The sequence below is a fragment of the Chlamydomonas reinhardtii genome, chromosome 6, assembly GCF_000002595.2.
Source record: "Chlamydomonas reinhardtii strain CC-503 cw92 mt+ chromosome 6, whole genome shotgun sequence".
Lineage (NCBI taxonomy): Eukaryota > Viridiplantae > Chlorophyta > Chlorophyceae > Chlamydomonadales > Chlamydomonadaceae > Chlamydomonas > Chlamydomonas reinhardtii.
Window position 1 is genome coordinate 3511288 of NC_057009.1, and position 17150 is coordinate 3528437.

The 17150-nt window shown below is 65.3% G+C and overlaps 3 protein-coding genes across 5 annotated transcripts; all 3 read left to right on the forward strand.

The window, feature by feature from the left end:
- Nucleotides 1-1025: 1025 nt before the first annotated feature.
- Nucleotides 1026-6867, forward strand: CHLRE_06g278107v5 (uncharacterized protein). Of its 2 annotated transcripts, XM_043063062.1 has the most exons (2): nt 1026-1603; nt 1814-6867. In XM_043063062.1, the coding sequence occupies exons 1-2, from the start codon at nt 1278-1280 to the stop codon at nt 4176-4178; spliced, it is 2691 nt and encodes an 896-aa protein (XP_042923767.1). In that variant the 5' UTR covers nt 1026-1277; the 3' UTR covers nt 4179-6867. The 2 variants fall into 2 exon arrangements, with proteins under 2 accessions (XP_042923767.1, XP_042923768.1); XM_043063061.1 differs by having other exon boundaries at nt 1026-6867.
- A 238-nt stretch (nt 6868-7105) lies between these two features.
- CHLRE_06g278108v5 (uncharacterized protein) lies at nt 7106-11072 on the forward strand. Of its 2 annotated transcripts, XM_001698056.2 has the most exons (7): nt 7106-7325; nt 7482-7568; nt 7930-8005; nt 9044-9120; nt 9273-9386; nt 9686-9801; nt 10143-11072. In XM_001698056.2, the coding sequence occupies exons 1-7, from the start codon at nt 7227-7229 to the stop codon at nt 10585-10587; spliced, it is 1014 nt and encodes a 337-aa protein (XP_001698108.1). In that variant the 5' UTR covers nt 7106-7226; the 3' UTR covers nt 10588-11072. The 2 variants fall into 2 exon arrangements, with proteins under 2 accessions (XP_001698108.1, XP_042923769.1); XM_043063063.1 differs by lacking the exons at nt 7106-7325; nt 7482-7568; nt 7930-8005 and having other exon boundaries at nt 8936-9120.
- A 73-nt stretch (nt 11073-11145) lies between these two features.
- On the forward strand, nt 11146-17015 carry CHLRE_06g278109v5 (uncharacterized protein). Its single transcript, XM_043063064.1, has 10 exons — nt 11146-11504; nt 11792-11956; nt 12846-13081; nt 13252-13338; nt 13778-13892; nt 14100-14164; nt 14504-14873; nt 15171-15229; nt 15442-15554; nt 15782-17015. Exons 1-10 carry the CDS (start codon nt 11268-11270, stop codon nt 15916-15918), a joined length of 1584 nt encoding a protein of 527 aa, XP_042923770.1. The 5' UTR covers nt 11146-11267; the 3' UTR covers nt 15919-17015.
- The last annotated feature ends 135 nt before the right edge of the window (nt 17016-17150 follow it).

The following is a 17150-nucleotide window of genomic DNA, read 5'->3' on the forward strand; positions in this document are numbered from 1 at the left end:
CGCGCGGAGAAAAAAGGTCGCGACGGTTTTGCGAGCATAAAAACGTTGCAAGCGGTCCCGCGCGCACTCCGGCGCGAGCCCGCGCCGATATGTGCATAATATGAATTCAACATATCATTTACTGATATACAATCGCATCAGCGGGGCGCCGGGCGATCGGGAGAGCGAGTTTGGGGACGATGCTCGGCAAATTTCCAGAAGCTGCCTCGCGCCGGGCTGCTCGCCCGGCCTCCAGCCCATCACCGTTAGGTGTCGAGACGTTGATAGAAGCGTTCGGGACGCTCGGCGGGCTCAGGCAGCGCGGTTCGCCGCGTCGGCATTTTTAGATTTTCCCGCGCCGAGGTCGGCGCCGCAGCCGCGTGAAGCTGCCGTTGGGTCGCAAATGTTGCGAAGATATCAGTTGCAGCGCGTTAAGGTCCCTCGGCGCGCACTCCGAACACTTCCGCGCCTGCACATGCCTTCCCCTTTCCCCGCTTTCACCCCGTGGGCACCCGCGCACAGAACAGCGAGCCCGCAACACCGCGCGCCCTCCCCGCTGCTTGCGTTCCGTGCCTGGCCCTCGACAGCGCTCCCAGGCGTCCGGCGGCAGCCCGTGCCAGCCAAGGAAATGCCCAAACCCACCCCCACACATGCCCCTGCACCCCCACCCTCCCCAAGCGCCGTCCAAGCTACCCCAACCTCTCCCCCCCCTCCAATTTGCTCCGGGGGGATGCGTCAGCATCCCGTCATGTGCGGGGGTAAGTGGGTAACCATGCACACGCGTGCGACGGTTGGCAGCACCTCCCCTCGGACAGGCCCGAAGCCCGCGCACGACCTGCCAACTTGCTCACGGCCCTTCCCATGGGTATAAAAAACCTCAGGCGCTTCATTTTTTTGCCTGGGCTCCGGCGGGCCCGACCCGGCCCCGTCCGGCCTGGGGGAAGCCGGGCCTCGACTGGCCTGGACCGGCCTGGGATCCAAACGCAATGGGGCCCCCATAACTAGCCCTATATATAGCCCCTGCCCTCAAGCCTCCTCTTCCTTCAAACAACCAGTTTACGAACAACCGTCTACAACTGTGAACAAACCTGCTCTCTAACGATTCAAAAGCCTCCCAACGCCCTCTGCCTGAAAGCGCTCGCAATTGCTCTTTTGCCAATCTCGCCCTGTAGGCCCGGCGTTCTTCAGGCTATTGCCCTTTCTAGCTTTAAAGGAAAGACTTTGAGTAGTTAATCCATCCACCGCTCGCGACTACTCGCCAGCTTTCCGCTCGCTCGTTCCTGAACGTTCCCAGCAGCATGCTCAAGCGTGCCCCGGCCTCTGACGACGTCCGGCCCGCCCTGAGGGCAAGGACCAGCAGCATCCAGCCGAACGCAATCAGGGCCGGAGCTCAGGCGTCCAAGCCATTCGTGCCGGCGGCATCCGCCACGAGCTTGGACCACATCGTGCGGAGCATCGACTTGGAGGGCCAGCGCGCCTTCGTCACCGCGCTGCAGAGTGACGACGCTGTGCGGTTGCGCTCTTGTTGCCGTGTGTTGCGGAATGTGGTGGACTTCCACATGACCCGTGTGCACATCACTGTCGCGGAGCCCGGCGCTGACGCCCCGGGCTCCCGCGCACCAGGGTATGCCCCGGGCACGCCCCCCGCCCCCGCCCCTCCTCCTCCCCCGCCTCCCCCGCCGCTCATGCTGGCCCCACACGCCGCCGCTCCCCATGCCATTCCCTATGCCCATGCTGTTGCTGCTGCTGTTGCTGCTGCCCCGCTTCCCCCGCCAGCACCTGCTCACGCCCTCCCCGGCGGGCTGCCCCCCGCCCCCCTCCCTCCCTCCCCCAGCCCCCCTGACCGGCACGCCGACTGGTGGCACGCCACGCTCCCCCGCCTCGTCACCTCTGCCCTCACCTTCGCCGCCAACAAATGGACTCACCTGTCGCACATCCGCCTCGACCTGCACGCCGCTTCCCTCGCGCCACCAGACGACACGCCGCCTGCCGCCGCCGCCGCCGCCGCCGCCGCCGCCGCCGCTGCCGACCCGCTCGGCCCCATCAACGGTAGCCGCGGCGTCAGCGCCCGATACGCAGCCGCCTTTGCCGCCGCGGCCGCTGCGGGTGTGCGCCTGCCCGGCGTGACGTCGCTGCAGCTGCGGGTCAGCAGTGCCGAGCTGTGGGCAGTTGCGGCGGCGGAGGCCGCGGCTGCCGCGGATGAGCGCCGCTGGCCCATGCCGGTTCCTGAAGCGACAGAGGTGGCGGCGGCGGCGCTGCGGCGGCGGGCGGCGGCGCCACTGGTGCTGAGCCCTGCGCTGGCGGCGGCGCTGGCGGCGCTCTTCCCGCGCCTGGCTGAGCTGTCGTTGGTGGGCCCCTGGGCCAGTCCTGACAAGAGCGAGGCGCACCTGCTCCACGCCCACGTGGACCCCTTCCTGCCCGTGCTGCAGCAGTTGCAGCAGATGCAGGACGTGCACAGCCGCCGAGACCGCCTGCGTGCCGCCGCCGCCGCCGCCTTCGCCGCCCTCTCCCCCGCCGCGCTGCCCGCCCTGACGCGACTGCGCCTGCCCGTGCGCGTCGCGGCCAGCCGCCACCTGCGCCTGCTCACCGCCACTCGCGCCCTCACCATCAGCGGTGAAGACCTGCGCCCGCTGCCCTCCCTCGCGGTGGAGATGGCGCGTGTGTCTGTGGGCGGCGAGGCCGGCGCGGACCCGGGCCGGCCCACTCGCAGCCAGCTGGCGCTGCAGCCGCTGACGTGTCTCGAGGAGCTGACGCTGACGCACGTGCGTGTGCATCGGCTGCTGGCTGCGGGCGGCGGGGCAGCCGAGCGACCGGCCAGCCTGCAGCGCATCCGCCTGCTGCAAGCTTCCTACCTGCTCCCTCCCGACGTCCCGACGGCTGCCGCCGCCGCCCCTGACGCCGCCGCCGCCGCCGCGCTGCTCCGCTCCGCCGCCGCCACGGAGCTCCACATCCACCACCTGCTGCTGGACTGGCCGTCGCGGCTGCTCAGCGTGGCAGTGCTACAGCCCAACACCGCACCCGCTGCTGCCACTGCCACTACTGCCGCCGCCCTCGGCACCAGCACTGGCGTCCTCCGCCTGGGCACCACCGCCGGCAACAGTGCCAGCCGCTGCCGTCGCCGCCAGCGCCACCGCCTCGGCCGCGGCTTCGGCCGCCGTGCCGGTCTGGGTGGCTTTGATGACTTTGGTCCGGGCTGGGAGCCGTCGCCGCCGCTGGATGTGCCTCAGCTGGCGGCGCTGGTCCGGTCTCTGGCGGCGCCGCTGGGTCTTGACGTGCTGCACGTGGACGCCGTGGATGTCACGTGCCGCCAGCACTCGGAGCACATTCTCACTGCCGCAGTCGCCGCCGCCGCCGCCGCCGCGGGTGGTGGTGGTGGTGGTGGTGGCGGTGGCGCAGGTGCCGGCGGCGCAAACGCCCTGCCGGTGCTGGAACGGGCGTGGCGTGTGCTTGAGGCCTTTGCCGCCGGCGGTCCTGGCGCAGTGCTTGCTCTGGAGCCGACACCTGCTCCACCGCCCCCGCAGCACCAACAGCACCAACAGCAGCAGCAGCAGCAGCAGCAGCAGCAGCAGCAGCAGCAGCAAGAGCCCTGGGCGGCGCCCATGGTTGAGCCTGTGCCGGTGGCAGGCCAGTTGCCGCCGGCTGTGCTACCGGCTGCGTTTGCGGCCGGCGATCTGCCGCTGCAGCTGCCGCCGCTGCCGCTGCAGCTGCCTGCTGCGGTGCTGCCGCCACACCTGCTGCAGGACCATCCAGCTCCCGGCCCTTTCATGTTCAACATACCTGGCCCGGCCATGTTTGTCTTCGCCCCTGCTCCTGGCATGGCCGTCCAGGCTGCCCTCCCCGTCCTCGCCCCCGCTGCCCTCGCCCCCGTCGCCGCTGCCTTTCCTCTCTTCGCCCCCGCCCCCGCCGTCGGTCAGTTTCCTCCTCCCGCCGCCCTCGCCGCCGCCGCTGCCCCCTTCCTCGCCGGCCCCTTCGCCCCCGCCCATGCCCCCGCTCCCATCCCCGCTGCCGCTGCCGCCCAGCCTCCTCCTCCTCCCGCCGCTGGCCCCGCCCCACCACTCCCTCCCCTCCTGGCCAACGTACAACTCGCAGCCAACATGGCCGTCCATCTGCTAGCCCCACCGCCGCTGCTGCCGCCGCCACCCCATGCCAACGGCGGCCCAGCCGCCGCCGCCGCCGCCGCTCCCCAGGCTCCCGCTTAGCTGCAGGGGCAGGAGGCGGCGCGTGCGCAGTTGCTTCACCTTCGCCAGCAGTACAGTCGCGGAGATGTCGCCACCATCGCAGCAGCAGCCACTGCCGCAGCTGCGGCCGCCGCCACTGCGGACCCAGCCGCCGAGGAGGCCTCCCTCCTTGCCGCCGCCGACACCGCCGTCGCCGTGGCCGCCACCGCCGCCTGCACCCTGCCCCTCCCCGTGGCTCCTACGCTCCCCGCTGGCGCCGCGCCTGATGCGCCTCACGCCGCCCCATCTGCCGCCCGCGGCGCCCGCGCCCGCGCGATCCAGCCTCCTCCTCCTCCCCCTCGCGAGCGGCTGCTGTTGGGCCGTGTAACCACTGACCTGTCCCTGGCCTCCGCCGTGCGGCTGCAGCGCCTGGTAAAAGGCTGCGGCGGCGCAGGCGGCGGTGCGGTGACGACCGTGGAGGTGGTGCCCGACAGCATCAGAGGCAGCACTGACGGGTGTGTGGAGCTGCTACGGCTGCTTCCCAATGCCGCACCCGCCCCTGGACCTGCCCCCAGTGCTACTGCTGCCGCCGCTGCCTCCGACAGTCTTGCTACTGCCAATGCGGCGGCAGCGGCGGCGGCGCGGCGCTTGCCTCGCCACCTAGTGCTGAATTGCGCATCCGGCTTTGCTCTGAGTCATGCTCATCAGGATTTGGAGTCGGATCCGGATCAGCACCAGCATCCCGCCGGCCTGCCGCCAGCCGTGGCGGCAGCATTGATGGGTCTGCGGTGGCGGCGCGGTGGCATCGATGCCCGCAGCCGCGGCCGCAGCCGCCGCCTGCCGCTTGACCTTGTGGCGGCGGCGCTCGCCACCTGGCCGCCGGGGGCCCTGCAGTCCGTGACGCTGCTGCCTGGTGCGGATCGGGACTGGCGCAGCGAGGGTGACACCGATCTGACTCTCTGCGTCGGTGAGCAGCTGCAGGACCAGGCGCGCCGTCGCCTGCACCGCCTCCACCCAGGCAGCCTCGATGTGGACGGCAAGGCCCGGCGCCTGCTGCGCCTGCTGTGTGGCGCAGCACAGCTACTGGGCCGCAGTGGCAGCGGCACCAATGGCGGTGGCGGCGGCGGTGCCATTGACACAGCCGCTGCTGCTGCCCCCTGCACTTCTCTCGCCCCTGCCCCTGCCACTGTGTTCCCTGTGTGGCTTGCCCGCCCACCCAGCCTGCAGTCCGGCACTGCTGCCACCGCGGCCGCCCACACTACCACGATGTGTGAGGCTGTGGCGGAGGTGCTGCCGCGCCTGCTGCGGCTGCTGCCCTGCGGCTGGTTCCTGTACGTGGGGCGCGGCAGCGAGCAGGAGCTGGCGCAGTGCTTGGAGGTGGCGGCGGCTGCCGCGGCGTCAAGTGGTGACCCTCGCGCCCACGACAGCCGCCTGCGCTACAGTGGGGCCGTGTGGATGGCGGTGCTTCCTGAGCACAGGCGCCAGGGCGTGTGTGTGGAGGGCGTGTTTGCCGGCAGGCTTGAGTGCGTGGGCGAGGGCCGCTGCTGCAGTGAGGGCGGCGCCGGTGCAGTGCCAGCACCGCCCGCCGGCCCGCAGCAACAGCAGCAGCAGCAGCCGCCGCAGCAGCAGCAGCTACCGCATGTGCAACTACCGCCCGGCGACCTGGCGGCGTTTGCAGCGGCGGATGTGGTTGCGGCGGCGGCGGAAGATGCAGCAGAGGTGGAAGGGGAGGTGGAGCTGGCAGGCGAGCCTGCTGGTGTGGTGGGCATGGAGCTGCTGCCTGCCGGCGACCTGGACTGGGCGGATGGAGATGGGGATGGGGATTTGGATCTGGACGCGGCCCTGAATCTGGATTTCCCGATGATGATGGCAGCAGCTGGTGGACTTGATGACAATGACGTGTGGGGAGCTGCTGCCGCCGATGGCGATGGTGACGAGGTGGCTGTCGGCGGCGGCTCTGTCGACCTGATGGATGTGGACGACGGCTGAGCCGCAGGAGCAAGTGGCGTTTCCAATGACATGGCTAGGCGCTGGCTGCGACTGTCTGCAAGGAGATTCCAAGTTGTGTTGTTGACTTGCTGTGTGCTGCTGTACCGTCTGCACCTGGATGTTTCCATGGAGACTCCCACTTGTGTACGGTGACTGACTTGCTGCGTGCATGTTGCGCCTGTGCGTAAGGAGATTCCCGATGTTGTGTTGCTATGCAGCTATGGGCATGCCGGGGCTGTTTGCAAGGAGATTCCATTAGGCTGGCATTTGTCAGGTCGAGGCCTGACGCTGTTCCGTATTGACGTGAGAAACTGAGATTGGGGACAGACCCCTAACAACACTTGGCAAAACGCCGGCCATTGTAACTGTTGATGCCAAATTCATGTTCCCTCCTGGCCTCCTTGCTGTCATGGGGTTGGGCTGGCTGGGGTTGGTGCACGGTACGGAGCATGTGCCAGGCAGGGTCGTGGCCTCGTGGGAACTGGGCAGAGATGGGGCCTGAGTAGGGTAGTGATTGCAGCCAGGGCTCAGCATGCGGACCTGCCAACGTGCTCGCTCGCTCACAGTCAGCGAAGCTATGGGTAGGTTCAGGCTTCAGCGGTATGTGATGTTAGAGGGTATGCGGAGGGTTGGATGCGAGGCCGTATGGTTGCGATATTACAAAGAAGGGACAATCCGACCAAGCAAGGGTGCCCAGCACCCAGGTCAAGAGGGACCATCTCCGGCCCGAAAGGAAACCACCCTCCCCCCAGTTGGCTACCGACCTTCCACAACCGTGCAACAGGTCTTCGCGTAAAGCGTGTCTCGGCAACTGCACGGCCGTATGGGAGAGGGGGAGGGGGGGGGGGACGAACGAGTCCCTGCGAGTCGGGCAGGGATGCGCGCACCCGAATCCCGGTTCCGACTTCGGCGGGGCGCCAGACATGAAAGGCAGCACCTCTGCGTCTGTACTTACCTGTGCATAGATGGAAAACGCATCAGTATAGCCGCTCACCACAACAAGATTAACTAGCTAGCACCAGCAAGAACAGGCGAAAGACGGTCACGCAAGAAGTGAGCCACAGCCCTACCTAGCGTGTCTACGCATATAACTCTGTATAGATGGTTGCCAGCAGCAGCGCCGAGGAGCAGCCGCGCGTAGTCTCGTTGAGCTCGGCCAATCGGCAGCAGCTCTCGCGCGCGGCAGTCTGCTTCGGTGCGGTAAGCATTAACGACCGTGTGCTGCTGGCACACGGGCATCGTAGTGTTGGGCGTCAATTTGCCAACGGCTGGACCGGATACTTAAACCCTTGTGCTCGTCGGGTGCCTTTCCTCCCCGTTGCCAACCGCCTCCCCCGCACCCCGCACCCTGGACAGTCTATGGTGGAGGACCCGATCCTCATGTGGGCAACGGACGGCAAGAACCCCGCCGGCTCAGTAGGCTTCTACACAAAGATGGCGGAGGTGGGGCCGACGTGGCGTGCACATTGCAGCAAAGCGGCCAGGCGGTGGCGGGGTGTGACCCGTGCGTGTCAAGAACGCGCGGCCAAGCGAAAAATGCAAAACGTAGCGCGGAAGTGCAGGCAGAGTCCTTGAAAAGCTGAAAGGGGTTGGAGGGGCCAACACGGGCCTACTACGCCAAAACCTGACTGACGGCTGGCAGATGGGAAGACACGGGTAGCAGGAGGGCTTTAAATGGTGATGGCAAGCACGCGTCAGGCACCGCCCAGCTCATCGTGTAGCATCGTTGCCATGAAGCCGGCGAGGGAAACAGCGGTGCCCCTCAAATCCATGCCCACTGACCCCAACACCACGCGCCGCACAGGTGTTCTTCAATGCGATGGCGGACCGCAGCTGGTGCTGGGCGTTGCAGGCGCCAGCCAATGCCAAAGCGCTACCCGGTGAGCTTTAATCTAGGCGAAGGTCGGGGCATCACAGGCATCTCCGGTCAATTACCATCACATGGTGCCGCGATTCCCTAAGTTGCTACTTTACATACCAACAATAGATAGAAATATATATGAGAGGACAGTGTTCGCGCATTGCAAGCATTAGGTTATACTTCCACGAAGGGTGCGCGACCCACCATCGCGCGCTCAGCACGGGGCCCAAGGCCCTGCCAGAGGGGCCACCACCGCTCGCCGGCGCCATCCTAAGCATACTTACCTGGCCCGCTTCTCGAGGTGGTCACCATGGCCTCGGTTGTGTGGTCGGTCTTCACCTTGCACTTTGTGAGGGCCTTCCGCAGTCGGCCCTTCGGGTGTCCGGCAGGGCTAAATTTTTGTTAGGCTGAGGACCCGCGCTATGCGCGGCCTCGGCTCCCAATTCAGCTGTCGATCCGCCTCAGAAGCTGCCACCTAATCTCCCTTCTTCATCCCCCTGCCCATCAAATCCGCTGCCTCATTTTGCACACTTGCTGGTTGTGGGTGTGCGTTATAATGTGATCGGCGCCGTCCACTAAGTGGTGGGCGGTGAGCACTAAGCAGTGAGCTCACGACTTGCCGAGCGAAGGGTTCCGCAGTTCAGTATGTGTGCTCGAGAAGGATTCCATATGACATCATGTGTGCCTGGGTATGAGTGGGGCGAGGCGGTCATCAGAAGGGTTATCGGGCAGGACCGTCTAAAGGCTCGAGAGCCTAGCAGTGTCAGCGGAGGATTACAGGGGGCCTTCCGTTCAGGGGAACGCTGCGGTTTTGCTGCAGTGGTGGTGCATCTGGCTCCGTTTGTGGTTCGTGGTGCGTTTCCTGTCTCCTGGCCCTCTCGCCCTACTCCGCGCCCCTTCCGTCTGCCTGCTTTCCGTTAGGAAGGCGGTCTGGGTATTGAGGTCTGGTCTAATGGCCACAACACCCCTGTGCACAACGCAAGCCTCGCGTTGAAACACCTCTCTTGCTCTCCTTCGCTCTACATGCCGTCTTCCTCCCTTGTCGACGACCCAACAGGTGAACTGGACGCCCACACTCCGCAGAGCGTGTGCCTTGCTTGTGAGGTGCCGCGCGCCTACCCCTCCGACTGGCAGGTGCGCGATTGAATTCCCGAAAGCCCTGGCTGCTGGCAGCGTTGCACCTAACGCAACCCATGTTGGGTCTGGCCGAGTGCATACCTGGGTCCTGTCGTGAACAAAGAACAACCCACACGCCCTTGCGTTGCGCTGCATCCCCGGCCATTCAGCTCCTGTGCGCGGGCATGGTGGGGCTGGGCCTGCGCTCCCCCAGTTGGCGCTGCGTGCGGATGTTCCTGCACCTCACGCCCGAGTTCCAGAAGCGGCACAAGGCCTTCCACACGGTGCGGCTGACAATTTTATGGCCCTGGGGCTTGGGCATATCCCTGGGCCGTTAACGCATTACTTGTGGATGACCGCTCGCCATGCTGCGAGTCTGTAAATGCGCGGTCGGGGGCAGCCCCACGGTACATGGTTGTGCTGGGTTGAGGGCAGGCGAGCAGGGACGCACGGCTTCTGCATCCCTTCACCTGTGCCTGTTGTACCCTGGTCTCTGCACACGCTTACACATTTGCCAACTGTCCTCTTCACCCCTACCTGCCAACCCGCGCAATGACGCTGCCCCTCCCCTACGCATGCACAGGAGCACGGGCCCTTCGTCTACATCGCCGCGTTCGGTACCCGGCCCAAGCTGTGGCGCCGCGGCCGCGGCTCCCAGCTCATGTCGGCTGTCCTCAAGATGGCAGACCAGAAGAACATGTGAGCCCGCCGTCGTGTCCGCGCCGCAAGCGCTTTGTTGTGCTGTCTTTCGACCGTGTGACGCCTTTGTCCGTGTGCGTGTGGGGTATGCGCGCACCTTTGTTCGCCCGCACTGTCCCAGGGCTGTGATGAGCCACCGCTCGGCCACACCTCTTGATCACGCCCGCTTGGTGCCACGGAATCTCACAGCATCCCTGGTGCCCGCACAAGCTCTCACCCGTCCTCTTGGGGCCTAAGACCTAACGTACCGTGAGCGACTGTCACAGGCCCAAACCTCCCTCCCGCTGCATCCCTGCCCGGCCCCTGCCACGCCCATTGTCCCGCTCGTTCTCCCGCTACAGGCACTGCTACCTGGAGGCCAGCAGCGACGACAGCCGCCGCTTCTACGCCCGACACGGCTTTGCGCTGAAGGAGGAGCTCTGCGTGCTGCCGCTCACAGCCTCCGACGCCGCCGGCGCGCCGCTGCTGTACATTATGGTGCGGCCGCCCCAGGGCGCCGGTGCTGGAGGTGCGGGCGGTGGTGGTGGCGGCGCGGGTGCGCTGGCGGCCGGTGTTGGAGGCAAGGGCGCCGCTGCGGCTGGCGCTGCGGTGGGACCGGTGGCGGCGCCGGCGAAAGCGGCGGAGGTGGTGGTGACGGCGGCGGGCGGCATCGCGGCGACGGTGGCGGTGCCAGAGGCGGCGGCGGCAGCGGCTGCATCCACAGAGCCGCAGAAGCAGACGGCGGCGGCGGCGGCTGAGGCTGGGCAAGCTGGAGAGCGTGCGCGACAGGGGGATGAGCAGGTGTAGGGATGCTTGTGTGCGTGGCAGTGTACGGTTCAATGGAGTCTGGGTGTGGGCGGGCATGTGGCTAGGCGCAAATGGGCCGGCTGTGCAGGGTGCTACTGCCTGCTTGCCTGCTAGGCTTCCTTTCTCCACTTATCCGCGCCGTGTGATCTAAGAAACGGGTTTTCAGGCAGTAACATTTGTACTTGTGTGCAGGAAGGGTGTCTTGACTCTGGGGCAGGGGCGGTGCCTAGAAGTCGGGATCTAGAGCGCCGTCTTTCATGGTCTGTGCGACTGTGCATACCCGGGACTCCGGGAGGGGAAACGGTCCCGCCAATGCTGCTGGCTGCTGGGAATGTGCGAGCCGGGCGTTAAGAGCGTGCGTATGGAAGGTTCCGTTAGGTAGGGGCGGGGCATGCGGCGCGTTGGGCAGGAATGGCTTGGCATGCACGGGGTGACCTGCGAGGCGACGGTGCATCGCAAGCTGAGTGTGCAACATCCCTTCTCCAATGCACAATCTTGGGTTGCTGCAGCACCGCGCTTATAGCACCAGCACTGCTGCAAATCGCACAGTCAGAGCGACTCGTGCTTGGTAGACTTTACGCGCGACAAGCAAACGGACACTTCAGAAAAGGAGCATGAAACGAATTTGACACCACACATTACAAGGCCACAACAGTCAAATAGCAGCACCACATCTAGCGATGGCGCTGCAGTCTCGACATGGCCGCGCAACTTTTCTTCACGCTTATTGGCGCGAGCGTGCGCTTAGACCCTGCCTTAGACGCCCAGTGCTGACGGTTTCAGCTGTTGCAGCAAGTTCTTCAGCGGCGGAAGGGCGCGGCAAAGCGAGCGGCCTGGGGTCCCTCACCTTTCTCGATTTCGTCGTGCCTTTCAGCACGCCGCTTGCCGCCGCGATTGCGACAGGCGTCTACACGGGGGTGAGTGCCTCAACAAGTACTTTAGTGCAGCTGATGCGCGCGCGGGGCTGTCTGGAAGGCGCAGGGCCGCCTCCGCTGCTGAGTGTCACCGTGTTGACACACCAGCCCTCCACACCTGCGCTGGTCTCGCCCCTTTCCAGTCTTCCAAACGCCAAACAAGCACCCGGCCACCCACCTGGCTGTGTGGCGGCTGCCGCGCGCCACCGCACGTCGCCTCACCAAGCGCACCACCCCGTGCGCCTTCCCCAACCCCTCTCCCCCCCCCACACACACACACTTACTCGCAGGCTGTGGGTGCGGATCTGGCCTGGCCGCTGCGCGCACTGCTGGTGGGCGGCGGGCCGTTGCTGGTGCACCTGCTGTTCCCTGCTGTGGACTGGGCGCTGGGACCCAGTAGGGCGCTGGCGGAGCGGCAGCAGCAGCAGGCGCAGCAGCAGGCGCTAGGGATCAAGGTGGGCGGCGAGGGTGTGTGTTTGGGCGGGTGGGGGCGGGTGGGCAGTACGGCTGGTTCTGCACCGGTACAGTACGTGGCATGAAGTTTATGTGTGTGAAGCGGGATGGGACGGTGACCGTGTGTTGCTTGAGCTACAACCCACCATCGCGCGCTCGGCATGGGGCCCAAGGCCCTGCCAGAGGGGCCACCAGCGCTCGCCGGCGCCATCCTAATCATACTTACCTGGCCCGCTTCTCGAGGTGGTCACCATGGCCTCGGTTGTGTGGTCGGTCTTCACCTTGCACTTTGTGAGGGCCTTCCGCAGTCGGCCCTTCGGGTGTCCGGCAGGGCTAAATTTTTGTTAGGCTGAGGACCCGCGCTATGCGCGGCCTCGGCTCCCAATTGCATTGGTTTGGTGTCCTGCCTCAAGAACGTGTACAGCTTTCGAATTTGGTGGCGTGCGCATCAAAGCGGAGTAGGGTGCAAATCGGAGGTGTGGGGCGCACTAAACAGGATCGGCCAGGGGCCTAGGGGAGAGACTTGAGCCACCATTGCACTCGGGCTCACCTAACCACCTGCGCTATGGGTCCAATGTCGTTGCTGCCCCCCCCCCCTTCCGCGCGCGCCTCGCCCCAACCATCGGCAGTCAAGGCCGCATTTTCGCATATTGACATGGTGCTGGTCCACCGCGGACTTAGGCATGGGCACTAAATGCATGTGCCTCGCAGGACCCCACACTGCTCAACTCGTGAGCGTACCAGGCAGACGCTGAGGCAGATCGGAACGCGCATGCTCGCTTCAAACGGGAAGCACGACCCACACACCTGACCCCTGACCCCCCTGAAATCCCACGCCAGAAACCCCCCACGCCTGAAAACCCCCACACCTGAAACCACCCACGCCCCCAGGCCCCCGGCGCAGACCACTTCCTCTCCCGCGCGCTGCCCTGCCTGGCCGTGGCCGTACAGCTGCTGGTGCTGCTGGCGACGTACGGGGCACTGGCGGCGGCAGCGGGGGCGCCAGCGCCGCCACTGGCAGGAGCAGCGGGGGCGGCGGCGGCGGGGCTGCAGCAGCAGCAGCTGCTGCTACTGCCACTGCTGGTCACGAGCTTGGCGCTGAGTGCGGGCATGGCGCAGGCAGCCAGGTGGGGGCGTGGGGGTGCCAGGGGCTTCCAGGGTTCCCGGAAGGTGGGGTGGGGGGTGGGGGCGATCAGGCACGGCGACGTGTGTGTATGGATGTGCGACACTCGGGTTAGCTTGGTTGCCATGAATGTTAACTTCACTGATGCTACTGCCGCTGCCGCTGCTGCTACAGCCACGAGCTGCTTCACAGCCGCCACCCGGTGCACCTGGCGGCGGCCTGGCTGTTCCTAACCACACACTGGTGGTACCCCTACTTCAGGTTGGGTGGGGTGTGGGGAGGCGGGGAGGTGGGGGTTGGGTTTGGCACGGCACACGGGCGCTGACCGGTACATGACCCCAAGTACTAGTGAAGAGCGGGGCGGTGTGTGTAGCATATGTGCAGGGCTTGAAGACACACACGCACCCCCACAAAACTAGACACATTAATGCACCCCCACCCCCCAGCGGCGGTCGCGTTGCACTCGCATCCGCATATGCATCCGAGCGCTACTGAGCTTTACGCGTACGATCAACCTACTTAGAGTAGTCAGACAAAATGGGAGAGCAGCAGCAGCAGCCTTCGGCAGGTCCACGCGCTGGAGCTGGCCGCTGGATAACACGGCCATCGGTAACAACGCGTCTACTATGCTACTGTTCCTGGCTACGCCTTCAATTCTTAAATGATCATGGATGTAAACCGCCTACACACGCGCACACAGGGCGCACCACCAGCACCACCTGGCTGTGTGCACGCCCGCCGACTACGCCTCCGCCCCCCGCGGCCTGAGCCTGGCCGCGTACCTGCCCCGATACATCGGCAGCAGCTACACAGAGGTCTGTGTGTATATGTGTGTATGTGATGTGCATATGGGTGGGTGGGTTTACCGCACTGCATTGAAGCTTGGCGCAGACGCGGGGTGGCATTGGGTGAGTGGGTGGCGCACCAGGTAGGGATCTCGTGTAGCTAGCTATCAGACCGTGCCGGCGTCCACACCGCACCGCAACGCACCGCACTGCACTGCACCGCACTGCCCGCCACAGGCCTGGCAGCTGGCGGCGGCGGAGTGCCGGCGGGCCGGCCACCCTGTGTTCAGCACACACAACAGGTGGGTTTGTGGCGCCTGTCTGCGCGCGTCCTGTTGCTTTGACGCGAACATTCATATGCACACGCACACGCTTCGCCACTGCCCTGCGCGTTTCCTTCTACATGCGCTTTCGAACACGCACCCTGCACGCGTCCTTACTCTTGTGATGCCCCTATCAGCGGCCCGCTCATCCGCCCTCTCTGTCCCGCTCGCCCTCCGCCCTCACCTTCTTCTCCCCCCACTCACTTCCTTAGCTAGTCATGCCATAAACCAACCCCCCCCCCCCCAAAGCTACGCCTTCACTTCTGCAGCAATAATGCGTGTAACCCTCATCACCGCGACCCTCCTTGGTCCGCACAGCTGCCTAGTAGCCCTGGTAGCCCAGGCCGCCCTCACCGCCGCCCTGGGCCTGGCGCTGGGCCCCGCCGCCGCCCTGCTGCACGGCGCCGTGTGTGCCGTACTGCTGACATACATGTCCGTACTGGATTACGTACTGCACTACGGCCTGCGGCGGCCGCCTCTCGTGGTGGCGGCGGCGGCGGCTGCCACTGCCGGCGGTGTTGGTGGTGGTGCTGATGCTGCTGTAAGTACTGTGGCCGACTCCCGGGAGGTAACGGGAGTCGCGCCGGCAGCTGCGGGGGTGGCGGCGGCGCCGGCAGCGGGATCGGGTGCGGTCCGTTACGCGCCAGTGACCCCCTTCAACAGCTGGTCATCGCTATACCCACTGGAGGTGCGTGTTTCAAAAGCATTAGATGCGTGTGTGTGTGTCTGTGTGTGTCTGTGTCCTAAAGAGGGCACGGCTGATTGTCGCCTGTTCGATGAGGTCGCCAGCTGCACCCCCCCACCCCACCCGCTGCCTGCCAAGCCGCACCAGCGCACGACGCTGGTGTGCCCCCGGTGTCTTCCTGACCCACGCCCTGACCGACTTAATCCACCCCGCTCCTCTCCACAACGCGCGGCCTGCTGCGCCCCCCCTACCGTCTAACACTGAACGAAGCATGAATGTAATGCCCCCCCCCCAAAACAGAACGCGCTGTTCTTCAATGTGCTCATTCACGGAGACCACCACATGACAGCGTCACGCAGGTGCGGGCTCGGGTTCAGGGTCAGGACCGGGGACTTCGTGCGACGAGGTCGGGGTCAGGGTGGAGTGTTCGGGCACACACATATGCCCGTGGCTCCGTTCATGCTTGTGTGGGTGTGCACGCCACGCCACACCTCCAGAACCACACACGCCACGCCAACATACACACACACACACACACACACACACGCACACACACACATACCCGCTGCAGCTATGCCTGGCTGGTGCCGGCCCCCTCCTCGCCCACCTTCCCCGCGCCCATCAACGCCCTGGCCCTCGCCACCTTCGTGCCGCCGCTGTGGAGGGCGGCCATGCACGAGCGAGGTGAGCGGGGGGCACCGGTGCGCGTGTGTGGGTGTGGGTGTGTGGGGGGGGGGGGGTCGGGGAGGGCCCAATTCCAACAAGCAGGTCCCGGCGAGGCCCAGAAACCGCTTTCTCGAGCACACGCACACACACACACACACACACACACACACACACACACACACACACACACACACACACACACACACACACACCCCTTCCCTGCTCCCACCCTAACCCCTCCACAGTTGACCAAGCCAACAGCGCCAACCTGCGGCACCTGGCGGCCACTGGTGTGCCGGTGGCGGCGGAGCAGGGGGCGGCGGAGCAGGGGGCGGCGGAGCAGGTGGCGGCGGAGCAGGTGGCAGCGGCCGGTACCGCTTGATTGGTGGCCGGGGCGCGTGGAAGGGTTGGTGCGGCTAGGTGCCCGGAAGGAGGGCTGGGTGGCTCATGGGATGGCACCGAAGCGATTGAAAAGGAATGGATGGCGGCACAGGAGCTCAGCTCAGTACCAGTGGGCGGGGACGCCAAGGGGCCAGGCGAGGCCAAGGGGCCAGGCGGCAAGCATTCTGCTCCGTGCCCGCGCCTTCAAACACCTGTACCATAGTAGACGGCGAGCGGATGGGTGGTTGATTGCGTGCGGTGTTTACCGGTACATAAGAGGCGGTGTGGGAATTACGATACTGTGTACTGGTAGGCGCGCACAAGCGTGAAAGCTGGTTCAAACACGGAACAACTGAAGCGCGAGTGTGTGCGCCGCTCAGTGCTGACATCTGGTCAACAATTGATAGACAAATTGTCTGACGGTCTGGCTGACAACCGTTGCACCCTGTGCACCATCATTCATAGATTGTTTGACAGTTGACCAATGTGTCTGGGCCAAGTTACCTGATTGCAGAAGTTGCGCTTTCTTGTGTGTTGACCGTACGGCGCCGGCTTGCATTGTACAGTTCGGCTTGCAATGCAATGTGTGTGCACCACTGCATACGACCATAAGGCAGGCGCAGCACTGTGGCGCAAGAGCTAGCAACAGTTGGCATTGTAGCCTATACGGCTATACCGGCGGCTATATACGGCACCCCATCTCCAGCCATTGTTGTTCCCGTTGGGACACTACTGTGCCTGCGTCTTGCGTTGGCGCGGTTTGGCCCAGCCCAGACCTTGGGCGTGATTGACCTGAGTGATTGGGAGAGTGTGTGCTGCAGCGTGTGTGTGCATAGTCTGGAGGACAGGGCCCTTGTCCTGTCCTCCCCAGCCGTTCGGCCTAGGTGCCTAGTTCCATGACGTGAGCAGCTAGGTAGGTTAGTTGATCCCGTCTTTGCGCTAGCCCTCGTACACTGTCCTGAGTGGCCGTCTCACTGTCTTAGGCGCAAGCTCAACTCATTGTTTCGGCGTGAGGGGACGCCACGTTGGCGGATGGCCTTACACCATGGGGGGAATGGGGCATGTCGCACCCGAGGGGAACTGTAACCTATGCCGACCATTGCCATGCCCCCCTGCATCTTACGCAGAAGTCAACCGGTGGACGGGCCTGTGGACGGGCGCATCGATCACCAACGCCCGTTGTCGTGCAGCTTCATCGGCTTGGGTCTCTGTATCAGTCTTAGTCTCAGTTTA

Coding starts and splice junctions, on each gene's coding strand:
- CHLRE_06g278107v5 (XM_043063061.1), top strand. CDS start 1,278: ATGCTCAAGCGTGCCCCGGCCTCTGACGACGTCCGGCCCGCCCTGAGG.
- CHLRE_06g278109v5 (XM_043063064.1), top strand. CDS start 11,268: ATGGCGCTGCAGTCTCGACATGGCCGCGCAACTTTTCTTCACGCTTAT. Junction 13,082..13,251: donor GGCATGGCGCAGGCAGCCAG/GTGGGGGCGTGG, acceptor CTGCTGCTACAG/CCACGAGCTGCTTCACAGCC. Junction 14,165..14,503: donor GTGTTCAGCACACACAACAG/GTGGGTTTGTGG, acceptor TGGTCCGCACAG/CTGCCTAGTAGCCCTGGTAG.
- CHLRE_06g278108v5 (XM_001698056.2), top strand. CDS start 7,227: ATGGTTGCCAGCAGCAGCGCCGAGGAGCAGCCGCGCGTAGTCTCGTTG. Junction 9,121..9,272: donor CCTACCCCTCCGACTGGCAG/GTGCGCGATTGA, acceptor CCGGCCATTCAG/CTCCTGTGCGCGGGCATGGT. Junction 9,387..9,685: donor GGCACAAGGCCTTCCACACG/GTGCGGCTGACA, acceptor ACGCATGCACAG/GAGCACGGGCCCTTCGTCTA.